The following is a 15658-nucleotide window of genomic DNA, read 5'->3' as shown; positions in this document are numbered from 1 at the left end:
TGCTTACGTGACTAACCCAGGGAAACGGAGCCAATAAGCAAAACTGAAGAATGTAGGATGGGATCTCCGACTGCAACTGCACAGGCCACCAAGCTTCCAGAATTACCAAGGCAACGAATTATGTCGAAATAGAGGCTCAGGAGACCATTATTAAGCCCTCTCGAGGAGGGGTTTTAGTGTGTGTGCGTCCTCTCCGGGACTGAAATGGCTGAGAGCCAAGGGGGCGGAGAGGCTGTGACGAGACCCATTCACCACTGCCGCTATGTCGAACTTGGGCGTAGTGGACTACTTGGTGTTCCTCGGCTTGCTTATTCTCTCTGCCTTATTTGGCCTCTACTACGCTTTGACAGAACGCAAGAAAACAGAGCTTCACTTCCTCCTAGGCGGGCGTCAGATGACTGCGTATCCCGTGTCCCTGTCGCTCGCTGCCAGTTTCATGTCAGCCATCACCGTGCTGGGCACTCCCGCTGAGGTGTACCGCTTCGGTGCCAAGTTCGTACTCTTCAACATCTCGTACTTGGCGACGGTCTTTATCACAGGAGAGATCTACATGCCCGTCTTCTACCGGCTCGGGATCAAGAGCACATATGAGGTTGACAGGGGAGAATGGGTGGTAATGTAGCCTGGAAGAGCCTACTGCGTGCTGGCACAGAGCAGGGGAGGGGGTGGGGAACAAGATACACAGAACGGCCAAATCAGAAGCTCATCTAGCACGGAAGTGCGGGGCACAGGAGGGGGCACAAGATATAAAGAAGGCAAAAAATAAGTCCTCTCTACCTTTGAAACTCAGACTACGTGCCAGACACAGAGCTAAGGGAGGGCAGATAACAAGATATGAAGAAAGGGGGAGGGGGAGAAGTTTTCTTTTAAGTCCCAGGTAAACCTCACATTATGCACGGAGCCTTTCTTGGTTCTTAATGGTAGAGGCTTTGATGTCAACTCTGTCCTCGTTTGAACATAGTTGTATCGTGTCTTCCCTATTATATATAGCGAGCTCCTTGAGGGCAGAGACTTTTTGCCTTTCTTAGGTATCACCAGTGCTTAGAACTATAGGTATCTAATAAATGCTTTTTGACTGTTTTTTGACTGATTTTCACACCAGCCGCTTTTGGGGTTGGCACAGTTTCTTGAGGTTTCAATGGTGTTGGGAGCCCTGATGATGAAAGTCCTTGCAACAGGGCAGATTTGAGGCTATTCTGCGTCTTGATGCAGTCTTGGGATCATTGAAAAGTGAAGTGATTGGCAGCCAATGACATTTGTGACTTAAAGTCTTTGTTGCCTTGAGGCAGGCACTCAACTACTTGCTCAGAATTTCTTAGGCATTGGGGTCTTTCTGGCTCCTGGATTTGTCAGGGCTGCCTCCATAGGCTTTAACTCTGTAGGAATTATCTAGGGTACTGAGAAGCAGCTAACGTAGCCAGTGGACCTGAACCCTGGTCATTTACTAGTCTACCTCTCTGTAGGTATGGAATATGCTTTATTAACACCCCCACCCCAGGTATAGAGAGCCAGGGAAGAGTGGAGTTTGAAAGCAAGGAAAACTAGCGCAGTGGCTGTTTCAGGTTTCATACCAGCTTAAATGCATACTATGTGCCAGGTCTATAGATTTGAAAGCTAAAATTAAAGTCCTATGGCTCTCGTAGACCTACCTTTTCTTGGGAGACACGAAGTCAAGTTAGGAAACTGTTCCAGGAATACAAAAAACATAGTTGGAAAAGCAGTAATAAGGTCCAGGAATGCAGGTTCCAGGGATACCTTTGAGGTTTCTTCCACAAGCCATGAAGAAGATACCCCAATTTACATAGGCTTTCCCCCAAATCTCAGTTTAAGCCTATTAAAACTTGCTAAATTTATTCTCCCATGTTCACAGAATTGTTCAGCTCTCCCACCACTTGTTGGGTTAAAATAGAAACTACTGAGTGACTGCAACTTAACAGCCTTACTTTATTTACATTGTTCTTTCATATAGACTTAACATTCTTGCCTGACTTGATTGTTTATCAGACTTGATAAATTGGCTCCAGTCTTTGATAGTTCCTCCATGGATTTCTGTCCTGAGTTGGAATCCCTCTTCATTCCTGCCTTTTAAATCTTACCACTAGTTAGCTCAGATAGAATTTTTTTAATTTAAAATTTAAATTTTTTTAAATTTTAAAATTTAAATTTTTCCCCTTGATCACCCACTCCCCCACCTACCTTGAGAAGGCAAGAAATACAATATCCATTATACATATGAAGTCATGCAAAACACTTTTTCATGTTAGCCATGTTGCAAAAAATAAGGGTAAGAAAAATAAAGTGAAACATACTTGAATCTGCATTCAGAGTTTGTCACTTCTCTCTGGAGAACAGCATTTTTTAACATGCATCACTTGAAAATGTTGTGGATCATTGCATTAATCAGAGTAGCAATGACTCACAGGTTTTTGTTATAGCATTGTTGTTAACTATATATGATATTCTGCTTACTTCACTTTGGATCAGTTCTTATAAGTCTTCCAAAAGTTTTCTGAAGCCATCTTCTTCATTTCTTAAAATAATATTTCATCATTTTCATCATCTTGTCAACCATGAAACCACCTTAATTCTCCCTCTGGAAGAAAACTGTTCTCAGATTTTTCTAGACAACTGTTTTGTTTATTTTGTTCCCATTATATTATACTTTGTATTACTATTCTATACATGTACACCCTGTGCTCCCCCACTTGAAGTATTGAATATGTTGTTTGTTTTTAATTTTTGTATGCCCAGCACCTAGTGCAATAGTGCTTATTAAGTGTTTACAGAGTTTTTGATTATATTATCTTTCCAGGTCAGAAATGGGATCTGAGTCATATCTACTTCTTATGACTACTCTATTCAGTTAAAATAACCCCATTTCAATTCAAAGTAGATTTATAAAATGTCCAATATCTGTTAAGAATTAGGTGCTAGAAACAGTTTTAACCACAAAATTTCAGAGTTTAAAAAGTTCTAATTGGATCTGTACTTCAACATGAATCTTTTTTGGACTATTTCCAGCCAAAGGTCATGCCAGTTTGGATAATTATGTATTTCCTTATATCAAACCTAAATGTTTCTCTATAACTCATGATCTGTTGCTCTGTGTACAAGTAGAACAAATCTAATTCTTCCATTTATCAGTGCTTTGGAGACTTAAAAGATAATTACCATGGCCTTTTTTAGGCTCTTCTATCCCGTGCTAAATGTCTCCAATTTGTTCCAAGTCATAATGTGTTGGTCTAGGAAGGGAATCAGTGATGCATAAATAAATAACCATAAATGCAGAATAAGTGAAGGCAGAATCAAGATGGCAGAGTGAGAGTAGTATATCTCCTTTACAATAATCTAGAAAATGTCAGACTGAATTCTGACTTGTAATGCCAACAAAAAGTCTCTGGAGGATGGCTGGTAGCACAGCACAGTTGCAGGAGCATTCCAGTACCTATAGAGTGCAAGATAGCAAAGAGGGAACATGAGGCAGGAAGAACCAGGGTACAGAAGGGACCATTGAACTGGTGCTGGGAACAACAACCAAGTGGCAGCTCCATTTCCCCTTACAAATTCTAGATCTAAAATTCTAGGGCAGAGAGGGAGGAGTTGACATTGAAGAGGGAGCCCCAAGCTGTAAAGAAGCCAGGATTAATTTCTAACAATTTATTTATTTATTTATTTATTTTAATTTTATAGTTGCAGGAGCATTCCAGTACCTATAGAGTGCAAGATAGCAAAGAGGGAACATGAGGCAGGAAGAACCAGGGTACAGAAGGGACCATTGAACTGGTGCTGGGAACAACAACCAAGTGGCAGCTCCATTTCCCCTTACAAATTCTAGATCTAAAATTCCAGGGCAGAGAGGGAGGAGTTGACATTGAAGAGGGAGCCCCAAGCTGTAAAGAAGCCAGGATTAATTTCTAACAATTTATTTATTTATTTATTTTTTTAATTTTATAGTATTTTATTTGATCATTTCCATGCATTTTTCATTAAAGACAAAGATCATTTTCTTTTCCTCCTTCCCACCCCCCGTGGCCGACGTGTGATTCCACTGGTATCACATGTGTTCTTGATTCGAACCCATTGCCATGTTGTTAGTATTTGCATTAGAGTGTTCGTTTAGAGTCTCTCCTCTGCCATGTCCCCTCAGCCATTGTAGTCAGGCAGTTGCTTTTCCTCGGTGTTTCTACTCCCTCAGTTTGTCCTCTGCTTATGGATAGTGTTTTTTCTCCTTGATCCCTGCAGATTGTGCAGGGACATTACACTGCCACTAATGGAGAAGTCCATTACGTTCGATTATACCATAGTGTGTTTGTCTCTGTGTACAATGTTCTCCTGGTTCTGCTCCTCTCGCTCTGCATCACTTCCTGGAGGTCGTTCCAGTCTCCATGGAATTCCTCCACTTTATTATTCCTTTTTGCACAATAATATTCCATCACCAACATATACCACAATTTGTTCAGCCATTCCCCAATTGATGGGCATCCCCTCGTTTTCCAATTTTTGGCCACCACAAAGAGCGCAGCTATGAATATTTTTGTACAAGTCTTTTTGTCCTTTATACCTTTGGGGTACAGACCCAGCAGAGCTATGGCTGGATCAAAGGAAGACATTCTTTTATCGCCCTTTGTGCATAGTTCCAAATTGCCCTCCAGAATGGCTGGATCAGTTCACAACTCCACCAGCAATGAATTAATGTCCCTACTTTGCCACATCCCCTCCAGCATTCATTACTTTCCATAACTGTCATGTTAGCCAATCTGCTAGGTGTGAGGTGATACCTCAGAGTTGTTTTGATTTGCATCTTTCTGATTATAAGGGATGTGGAACACTTCTTCATGTGCTTATTAATAGTTTTGATTTCTTTATCTGAAAACTGCCTATCCATGTCCCTTGCCCATTTATCAATTGGGGAATGGCTTGATTTTTTGTACAATTGATTTAGCTCTTTATAAATTTGAGTAATTAAACCTTTGTCAGAAGTTTTTATGAAGATTTTTCCCCAATTTGTTGTTTTCCTTCTGATTTTAGTTACATTGGTTTTGTTTGTACAAAAGCCTTTTAATTTGATGTAGTCGAAATTATTTATTTTACATTTTGTGATTCTTTCTATGTCTTGCTTGGTTTTAAAGTCTTCCCCCTCCCAAAGGTCTGACATGTATACTATTCTGTGTTTATCCAATTTACTTATGGTTTCCTTCTTTATGTTTAAGTCTTTCACCCATTTTGAATTTATCTTGGTGTAGGGTGTCAGGTGTTGATCAATTCCTAATCTCTCCCACACTGTCGGTTCCAATTTTCCCAGCAGTTCTTATCGAATAGTGGATTTTTGTCCCAAGACCTGGGATCTTTGGGTTTATCATATACTATCTGGCTGAGGTCACTTGCCCCCAGTCTATTCCACTGATCCTCCTTTCTGTCTCTTAGCCAGTACCAAATTGTTTTGATGACTGCTGCTTTGTAATATAGTTTGAGGTCTGGGACTGCTAGGCCCCCCTCATTTGTGTTTTTTTCATTATTTCCCTGGATATCCTTGATCTTTTGTTATTCCAAATGAACTTTGTTATGGTTTTTTCCAAATCAGTAAAGAAATTTTTTGGGAGTTCCATGGGTATGGCACTAAATAGATAAATAAGTTTGGGTAGGATGGTCATTTTTATTATATTGGCTCGTCCTACCCATGAGCAGTTAATGTTTTTCCAATTGCTCAAGTCTAGTTTTAGTTGTGTGGCGAGTGTTTTGTAGTTGTGTTCATATAGTTCCTGTGTTTCTCTCGGGAGGTAGATTCCTAGGTATTTTATTTTGTCTAAGGTGATTTTGAATGGGATTTCTCTTTCTAGTTTTTGCTGCTGAGCTGTGTTGGAGATATATAGAAAAGCTGATGACTTATGTGGGTTTATTTTGTATCCTGCAACTTTGCTAAAGTTGTTGATTATTTCAATTAGCTTTTTGGTTGAATCTCTAGGATTCTTTAAGTAGACCATCATGTCATCTGCAAAGAGTGATAACTTGGTCTCCTCCTTGCCTATTTTGATGCCTTCAATTTCTTTTTCTTCTCTAATTGCTACTGCTAGTGTTTCTAGTATGATGTCAAATAATAGAGGTGATAATGGGCATCCTTGTTTTACTCCTGATCTTATTGGGAATGCATCTAGTTTATCCCCATTGTAAATGATATTAGCTGATGGTTTTAGATATATACTGTTTATTATTTTTAGGAATGACCCTTCTATTCCTATGCTTTCTAGTGTTTTTAATAGGAATGGGTGTTGTATTTTATCAAAGGCTTTTTCTGCGTCTATTGAGATAATCATGTGGTTCTTGTTGGATTGCTTGTTGATGTGGTCAATTATGTGGATGGTTTTCCTAATATTGAACCAGCCCTGCATCCCTGGTATAAATCCTACTTGATCATGGTGGATGACCCTTCTGATCACTTGCTGAAGTCTTTTTGCTAATATTTTGTTTAAGATTTTTGCATCTATATTCATTAGGGAGATTGGTCTATAGTTTTCTTTCTCTGTTTTTGACCTGCCTGGTTTTGGAATCAGTACCATGTTTGTGTCATAAAAGGAGTTTGGTAGAACTCCCTCTTTGCTTATTATGTCAAATAGTTTGTATAGTATTGGGATTAACTGTTCTCTGAATGTTTGATAGAATTCACTGGTGAATCCATCAGGCCCTGGGGATTTTTTCTTAGGGAGTTCTTTGATGGCCTGTTGGATTTCATTTTCTGATATGGGATTATTTAAGAATTCTATTTCCTCTTCTGTTAGTCTAGGCAGTTTGTATTTTTGTATATATTCATCTATATCACTTAAATTGGTATATTTATTGCCATATAATTGGGCAAAGTAATTTTTAATGATTGCCTTAATTTCCTCTTCATTGGAGGTGATGTCCCCCTTTTCATCTTTGATGCTGTTAATTTGCTTTTCTTCCTTCCTTTTTTTAATTAGATTGACCAGTACTTTGTCTATTTTGTTTGTTTTTTCAAAGTACCAGCTTCTTGTCTTATTTATTAAATCAATAGTTATATCACTTTCGATTTTATTAATTTCTCCCTTAATTTTTAGGATTTCTAGTTTGGTTTTCTGCTGGGAGTTTTTAATTTGGTCACTTTCGAGTTTTTTTATTTGCATTTCCAATTGATTGATCTCTGCTCTCCCTAGTTTGTTAATATATGCACTCAGGGATATGAATTTACCTCTGATTACTGCTTTGGCTGCATCCCTAAAAGTTTGAAAGGATGTCTCGCCATTGTCATTTTCCTTGATGAAATTATTGTTTCTATGATTTCTTCTCTAACTAAATGATTTTGGAGTATCATATTGTTTAGTTTCCAATTAGTTTTTGATTTGGTTTTCCATGTACCATTACTGATCGTTATTTTTATTGCCTTGTGATCTGAAAAGGCTGCATTTATTATTTCTGCTTTTCTGCATTTGTGTGCCATGTTTCTGTGACCTAATGTATGGTCAATCTTTGTGAATGTGCCATGTGGTGCTTAGAAGAAGGTGTATTCCTTTTTATCCCTATTTATTTTTCTCCATATGTCTATTAATTCTAATTTTTCTAAGATTTCGTTCACTTCTTTTACCTCTTTCTTATTTATTTTTTTATTTGATTTATCTAAATTTGATAATGGTTGGTTCAAGTCTCCCACTAATATGGTTTTACTGTCTATTTCTTCCTTCAATTCTCCTAGTTTCTCCATTAGAAATTTGGGTGCTATATTATTTGGTGCATACATGTTTATTACTGATATTTCCTCATTATCTAAAGTCCCTTTTAACAAAATATAATTACCTTCCCTATCCCTTTTGATCAGGTCTATTTTTGCTTTGGCTTTATCAGATATCATGATTGCCACTCCTGCCTTCTTTCTGTCAGTTGAGGCCCAGAAGGTCTTACTCCATCCTTTAATTCTGACCTTGTGGGTGTCTACCCGCCTCATGTGTGTTTCTTGGAGACAACATATGGTAGGGTTTTGGATTCTAATCCATTCTTCTATTCGTCTACGTTTTATGGGTGAGTTCATCCCATTCACGTTCAATTTTATGACTGTCACTTGTGGACTCCCTGGCATTTTGATATCCTTCCCTAATTCTAACCTTTCTTCTTCAGCTCTACCTTTTAGTCCAGTGATTTACTTTAAATCAGTCCCCCTTGTATTTTCCTTTCTACCCCCCTCCCTTCTTATTCCCTCCCTTATTTTCCCATGTAGTCTTTTTAAAAATCCCCCCCCTCTCCCTCCCTTGTACTGCTTCCCTCCCCACCAGTCTGTTTTTTACCCTTCTACTCCCCTATAGGGCGCAAATCTATTCTCTTCCCCAATGGATTGGATTGTTCTTCCCTCTTTGGGTCATTTTCAAAGTACGTAAGAGTTGAATATTTCCTATCTCCAACCTCTTTACCCTTCCAGTGTATCGATGTTCTCCCCCCTCCCGCCATGGCCTTCTTTGTGACATATAAATTTACCCCCATTTGTTTCTTTTCCCATTTCTTTTAGTCATAACCTCTTTTCTTTTTTAGCTTTAGTCATGTATATATATATATACACATACACATGTATATGTATTTATGCATATCTCTATATACCTATTAATGTCTTGTCCTTTCATCCTATACAGTTTGTCACTGTTCCCTCTGAGTGTAGTTTCTTCTAGCTGCTTAGGTGATAGCAACAGTTTTTAAGAGTTGCCAATGACCTCTTTTCTTATAGGGATACATATCATTTTAACTTATTGAGTCTCTTAAAAAAAAACCTTTGTTGTTGTTGTTGTTGTTTTCCCCCTCTTTTTTAATTACCTTTTGATGATTCTCTTGAGTTCTGTGGTTGGACTTCAAATTTTCTGTTCAGGTCTGGTCTTTTATTTATGAATGCTTGGAACTCTTCTGTTGTGTTAAATGACCATACTTTCCCCTGTAAGAATATAGTCAGTTTTGATGGGTATTTTATTCTTGGCTGTAGGCCTAATTCCCTTGCTTTCCGGAATATCATATTCCATGTCTTTTGGTCCTTCAGTGTGGATGCAGACAGATCCTGTGTTATCCTCACCATGTTTCCATGGTATCTGAATGGTTTCTTCTTGGCAGCTTGTAATACCTGTTCTTTTATCTGATTGTTTTTGAATTTGGCTATAACATTTCTTGGTGTTGTCAGTTGGGGATTAAAAACAGGGGGTGATCTGTGGATTCTTTCAATCTCCACTTTCCCCTCTTGTTATAGGATTTCGGGACAGTTTTCCTGGATAATTTCCTCTAGTATTATGTCCAGGCTTTTTCTTTTGTCGTGGTCTTCTGGTAGTCCAATTATTCTTAAATTGTCTCTTCTTGAACGATTTTCTAACTCGTCTCTTTTGTGAATGAGATGCTTCACATTTTCCTCAATTTTTTCATTCTTTTTGTTTTGTTTTATAGTGTCCTGCTGCCTTGTGATGTCACTTGATTCTAGTTGTTTTACTCTGGTTCTTAAAGATTGGATTTCATCTTTGGCTTTTTGGTCGTCTTTTTCCTTCTGGTCTGAGTTTCTTTGAAGATCATCTTTCATCCTCTTTAATCTCGTCTTTCATCTCCTTTGCCTCATCTTTCATCTCCTTTGCCTCATTTTCCAGCTGGATGATTTTGGCTTTCAGGACACTATTTTCTTGTTTTAGTTCAAGTGCCTCTGTTTCCAAATGACTTATCTTAATTTTTAAGTTCTTTTCCCAATTGTCTTTAGCCTCTCTTAGTTGTGTTTTGAGTTCTTCCACAGCCTGTATCCTATTCGCTGGGATTTCTGGTTTATCATTTGCTGATCTCTCCCCCTCTGTTCCATTTGGTGAGTAGTAGCTATCTATTGTAGTTTCTTTCTTCTGTTTCTGTTGTTTGTTCAAATTCACCCCTTCTTTCCTCCCTGTATTTGTCTGTGCTCTTGTTCCTCTCATTTTTTTGTTTTTTAGGGACTTCTAACAGTCTCCCCTCTTGGAGCTTTAACAGAGGATCTCTTGGTGTAATCTCTGAGGGAGGGTTGTTGGGGGTTTGAGCTTTCCTGTCCTCTGGAGGCTTTTGATTGGCTTAAAGTCCAGCAGTCAGTGAGGATGGATGGGGAGCCTGGGCTTCCCTGTGTTCTGGAGACTTTTGATGGGATTGAGTTCAGTTTAGTTGGGCTGGGTTTATTCTGAGTTTTAAACTTCCTGGACAGCTGGAGCAGATATGGAGGATCTCTAAAGCTCTGGCCAGGCTGCCAGGTCTATGCTCCTTCTAGGCTGCCATCTTGACTTCGCCTCTAGGTTTCTGTTTTTTCAGAAGACCCAGCTCTCTAAGGGGGGAGGGGTTGTGGCTTGCCTGGACTCTGAGGGCTCCTGATGGGACTAGGTTCAGGTGGTGTGGGCTGAAAGATCCCAGAGCCAAAAAAAGGAAGAGAAAAAAAAAACAGCCACCTCCTCTTCCACAGTCTGTATTGAGTGCCCAGAAACTGGCCCGGGTTACTTTCAAGGTAAGCTCTTTGGAGCAACCCCTTTGCCAGCCCTGAGTTTTCTGTCCTTTCAGTAGCTCTGAGGGCTCCTGATGGGATTAGGTTCAGCTGGTTCTTTCAGAAGACCCTGCTCTCTAAGGGGGGGGGGGGTTGTGGCTTGCCTGGACTCTGAGGGCTCCTGATGGGACTAGGTTCAGGTGGTGTGGGCTGAAAGATCCCAGAGCCAAAAAAAGGAAGAAAAAGAAAAGCAGCAACCTCCTCTTCCACAGTCTGTGTTGAGTGCCCAGAAACTGGCCCGGGTTACTTTCAAGGTAAGCTCCCAGGAGCAACCCCCTTGCCAGCCCTGAGTTTTCTGTCCTTTCAGCAGCTCTGAGGGCTCCTGATGGGATTAGGTTCAGCTGGTTCTTTCAGAAGACCCTGCTCTCTAAAGGGGGAGGGGTTGTGGCTTGCCTGGACTCTGAGGGCTCCTGATGGGACTAGGTTCAGGTGGTGTGGGCCGAAAGATCCCAGAGCCAAAAAAAGGAAGAAAAAGAAAAGCAGCAACCTCCTCTTCCACAGTCTGTGTTGAGTGCCCAGAAACTGGCCCGGGTTACTTTCAAGGGAGGCTCTTCAGAGCAACCCCTTTGCTATCCCTGAGCCCTCTGTCCTTTCAGTAGCTCTGAGGGCTCCCGATGGGATTGGGCTCAGCTGGTGCCCCAAAGCTGGGACCTCCCCCGAGACCCAGATGGAAGAATCCAGCCAGGGGGCCACAGGCTTCCCCCTTCTCTCTATGCTTCCCTGCCGTCTGTGTTGGGTGCTCCGGAGACTGGCTCAGGTTGTTTTCAAGGTGAGTCCTCAGAGCCCTGAGGTTCCCGCTGCTGCCTTGGGCTCAGCACTCTGGGTTGGGGGGGATGGGTCCTGGGACCTTCTTTCTGTCTACCCCTTAGATCCGAGTGATCTAGGGTTCTGGCTTTTGGGGTGTGGTACCTTTTGATCCAGGTCCAGGAGGAGGTTTCCCCAGGTCTATCCTGTTGTTCAGCTTGAATTTCGGTGGCCTAGGAGCACTCTGTTTGCGATCGGTAAGGAAGGGTTTCCGAGGTCTGAACTTTCGCTGCTTCTACACCGCCATCTTGACCGGAAGTCAAAGATCAATTTCTAACAATTTAGCTGTGTGGTTCTGAACCCATAGGCAGAGTGAGGACTAGTTTTAACCTTTAGACCCAAATAAAGTAAGCCTACAATTGGATAATCAGACCAGGATACCAAGACAAAAGGGAAGTCAGCAGTTCATTCACTTTGAACCTATAGAACCTTCCAGCAGTCTAATGAATTAGGGCCAGCAGTAGTGTATGGACACTCAACCACACATGATCCAACAGATGCAAACCTAGGTCAGAAATATGTAGAATTTTGACTTGGAGAGCAATGAAAAAATTTCATGATTATACTACTTTGGGAGCACTAAAAGCTTGCAACTTCCAAAACTAACTGTTAAAAGAGCAGAACCACATAAAAAAATAGATGATCAGTCCAGACATTCCTTCCTGGTCCTTCAGCAGTGGGCAGAATCCAACACTAATATAAAGTCTAAAGTAGACTGGATGAAGGAGAAAAAAAATGAGAATTAGAAGCTATTATGATGATAAGGATATTTGAAATATAAATACAGAAGACAATGACTTGAAAACATATGCAAGCAAAACCTCAAGGAAAAATAAAGATTAGACACAAGCCTAAGAAAAGTTCCCAGAAGAGTTAAAGAAGGAAAAAATTTATTTTAAAAAACCAAATAAGAATGCCATTTTCTTAATCCTCATTCTCTTCAACCTTTCTTTGTCCTTTACCATTGTTGATCATTCTCTTTTTATGATATTCTCTTCTTTTTCAGTTGTTGGAATACCACCCTTTCCTATTCTCTTTCTACCTACCTGGGATCTCATTTTCCTTTGGGTTATCTTCATCTAGATTATATCCTCTAACTGTAGGGATTCCTCAGGATTCCTTCTTAGCCCCTCTTCTCTTCTCACTTTATACTACCTCTCTTGATGATTTCATCATTTCCCATTGATTTACTTACCATTTATATCCTGATGATTCTCAATTCTACCTTTTTTTTTTGCCCCAGATTCTCTGTTGATCTTCAGGAATCTCACATCTTAAACTAATGTTCAGTAGACATCTTAAATGAAAGATGTCCAAAAGAGAACTCATCTTTTTTCCTAAACCCAATTCCCTCCTACCTGTCCTATTATTATTGAGAGCACTACTACTATTCTCTTAGGTATCAAGGCTTGGCTCCTAGGTGTTGTCCTTAACTCTTTACTTTCTCATCCTACATGTCCAAATCAGTTTCTAAATCCTTTCATTTTTACCTTTGAGCAGTCTTTCACATATGCCCTCTAATCTCTTCTGCTGCTGCCACCACCTCAAATTTGAACTACTGTAGTTGTCTACTGGTTGATATTTCTGCCCTCAACAAGTCTCCCCCAACTTTAATCCATCTTCCACTCAGCTTTCAAAATTATCTTCTTAATTGGTAGGTCTGACCATGTCATTCCCTCTACTCAATAAACTTCAGTGTCTTCCTTTTGACACACTTAAGAAACTTATGTGGCCCCTTGTCACTTCCAGTACTCTCTTTCAAAGCTCTCCATAACCACATCTGCCTTACTCTCCCCAAAGTTATTCCCCTTCACTATGATCCAGTGATACTAGTCTCCTTATTGTTTCATAAACAATATATTTAATTTCCCTATTCTAGCATTTGGATATATTACCTTTCATGCCTAGAATACCCCTCTGCCTCTTTGCTTCCTTCACTTCCTAGCTGTAATATAACCTTCTATAGGAAGCCTTCCCAATCTCAATGAAGTCTTACATCTTTCCTGTATTGGTTATCTCCAATTTATTGTACATATAGTTTGTTTGTACATAGCATATCAAGAAATTGAAGACTGGAGAGGCACAGTTTGTTTTTGTCATTGTTGCTTATTGAAGGCAAAGTGTACAGAAGAGAGAAATTAATTTAGGAAGTGAACAACTGGCTAAGAAGGGGATATCTGAGAATAGGATTTGGACCCCCGGACCACAGCTTAAAAGTATAGATAATAAATTCCTGACTAGAGATGGAATATACCTAACAGATTGGTAATATTGTTTTTTAATTTGTCTTATAAACATAAACAGAATAGCTTTTTACTCAGAAATATAGGGGGAGAAAGAAGATTGCCTATATCTTACAAATATCCTGAGCTTACTAGATTCCATAAAGAGCAATTAAAATGAAGGAAGGGGAAAAGTAGTTGAGAAACCCAGATGTAAGGAGATTTCAGATAAGAAAGTAGATAGTAATAAAACCTATTGTCTTAAATGCTTATTGTAAAAGATAACTTAATTAAGTGACTTTAATCAGTTTGTGGCTTTATGCCTTTTTAGAACTAAATGCTTTGCATGTAATTTTATTAGATACCTAATAATATGATAAATTATAAATCTACGTAAAATAATAGATTTACTAGTAAGTAAAAATTCAAAATATTGATTGAACAATTATATAAGAGAATCAGTAATCAACAATAACATTGCCAGTAAAATACAAGGAAAATCCATTAATGTGCCTTGGCAATATATCCTTGCCAAGGGTAGTGTGTGCATGACTTTAGGGTCTTGGAATGTGTTCAGATTTATGACATCTCAGTTGGCTTTGATGCTACACAGTAGACCTGGAATCAGGATGGCAGAGTAAAAGCCTTGAATGCTCAAACCTACTCTGAGAATCCTCCCAACCAAGCTTAAAATAACACTTCAGAAAGAATACTAGAGTGACAGAACCAGAAAGTAGATGGGAGTGAAGCAACTTTCTTCCAGAAAACAACTTGGAAGGAAAAAGAGAGGGTCTTTTTCACTAGGGTGAGAGGGGGAGAACAATCAGTAACAAAGCCTTACAGTCTGCAGTAAGTCATGCACCCTACAGCAAGCCACACAAAGGAATACTGGTGTTCCAGATTCTGAATCTGGGCCCAGCCAATTTTGAGACTCTGCGACCCAGCTTAAAACAGTAGAAAACCCCATGCCCATCCCTTGAAATTCTAAGCTCTAGAGCAAGCCTGCAGTGAGGTCCTAAGCTCTAGTGCAAGGCAGTCTGTGGTATGCCTGACTGGTATAGGCCCAGAGTGATGCCCAGAGCCCCTTCCCAGGATTGAGGTGAGGCCCTGAGCCCCAGCATAAGGTAGCTCACAGAACTTTGAACCTTGCAAGCCATCAAGAAGTCCCTGGAGGAGATTGAAGATAAAGATGGCTTTCAGAGCATCCAACCCAGAGGCTTACCATCTTAGAAGAACTGAAACTTGCAGAAACCCAGAAAAAAGAGTTGAGGGTAACAGTAGGGAAAAATAGAAGTTTAAGAGTGCCCTCTCTACCCTGAGAACAAAGCCCACCTTTAAGAGAAAAGTAAAAGTTTAAAAAACTAAGAAAATGAGCAAGCAGCAAAAACAAACAAACAACCTCCCCTCAAATCCTAATCACAGAAAATTATTATGGAGACAAAGATTAACACAGCACCATCTCAGAAGGGGACTTCAACTTCAAAGAAAAAATGGGAATTTCTCTCAGGCTCTGGAAGAGCTCAAAAAGGAATTAAAAAATCAAATTAGAGAAGCAAAAGAAAAATGGGAAAGAGAAATGAAAGCAATGCAAGAAGAAAATCACAGCCTAAAAAGCAAACTTAGCCAAATGGAAAAAAAGGCACAAAAATCCAATGAAGAAAAGAGTTTCATAAAAATTAGAATTGGCCAAATGGAAAATGAGGGTCAAAAGCTCACAGAAAATAATTTCTTAAAAATTATAATTGGACAAATAGCTAATTTCATGAAATAATAAGAAACACTTAAATCAAAAGTATGAAAAAAATCAGAAATATCTCTGAAAAAACAAGTGAAATGGAAAATAGACCCAGGAGAGACTGCCTGAAAGTCATGGAAAAAAAGCCTAGACAACATATTACAAGAAATTATCCAAGAAAACTTCCCTGATATTCTTGAATGAGCGGGTAAAATAGAGATGGAAAGCCTTCACAGATCACCTCCTGCAACAAATCTCTAAATGACAGTTCCCAGGAATGTAATAGTCAAGTTCAAGAGCTCCCAGGCTGTAGAGAAAATACTGTAAACAGCCAGAAAGAAACAATTTAGATATCATGGAGGACCATTCAGGATTAAACAGGAT

General features: G+C 39.6%; 1 protein-coding gene across 1 annotated transcript in view; it reads left to right on the top strand.

Annotated features, from left to right (window-relative positions):
- LOC100020571 (sodium-coupled monocarboxylate transporter 1) overlaps positions 1-15658 on the top strand; it is a 160411-nt gene continuing 144753 nt past the window's right edge. Inside the window, exon 1 of the mRNA XM_007503301.3 lies at positions 1-592. Within this exon, the coding sequence (XP_007503363.1) occupies positions 263-592 (330 nt within the window). The 5' untranslated portion in view covers positions 1-262. The remainder of the gene's footprint in view (positions 593-15658) is intronic.

The sequence above is a fragment of the Monodelphis domestica genome, chromosome 5 (assembly GCF_027887165.1).
Source record: "Monodelphis domestica isolate mMonDom1 chromosome 5, mMonDom1.pri, whole genome shotgun sequence".
Classification (NCBI taxonomy): Eukaryota; Metazoa; Chordata; class Mammalia; order Didelphimorphia; family Didelphidae; genus Monodelphis; species Monodelphis domestica.
This window is presented reverse-complemented; position numbering and strand designations above follow the sequence as displayed.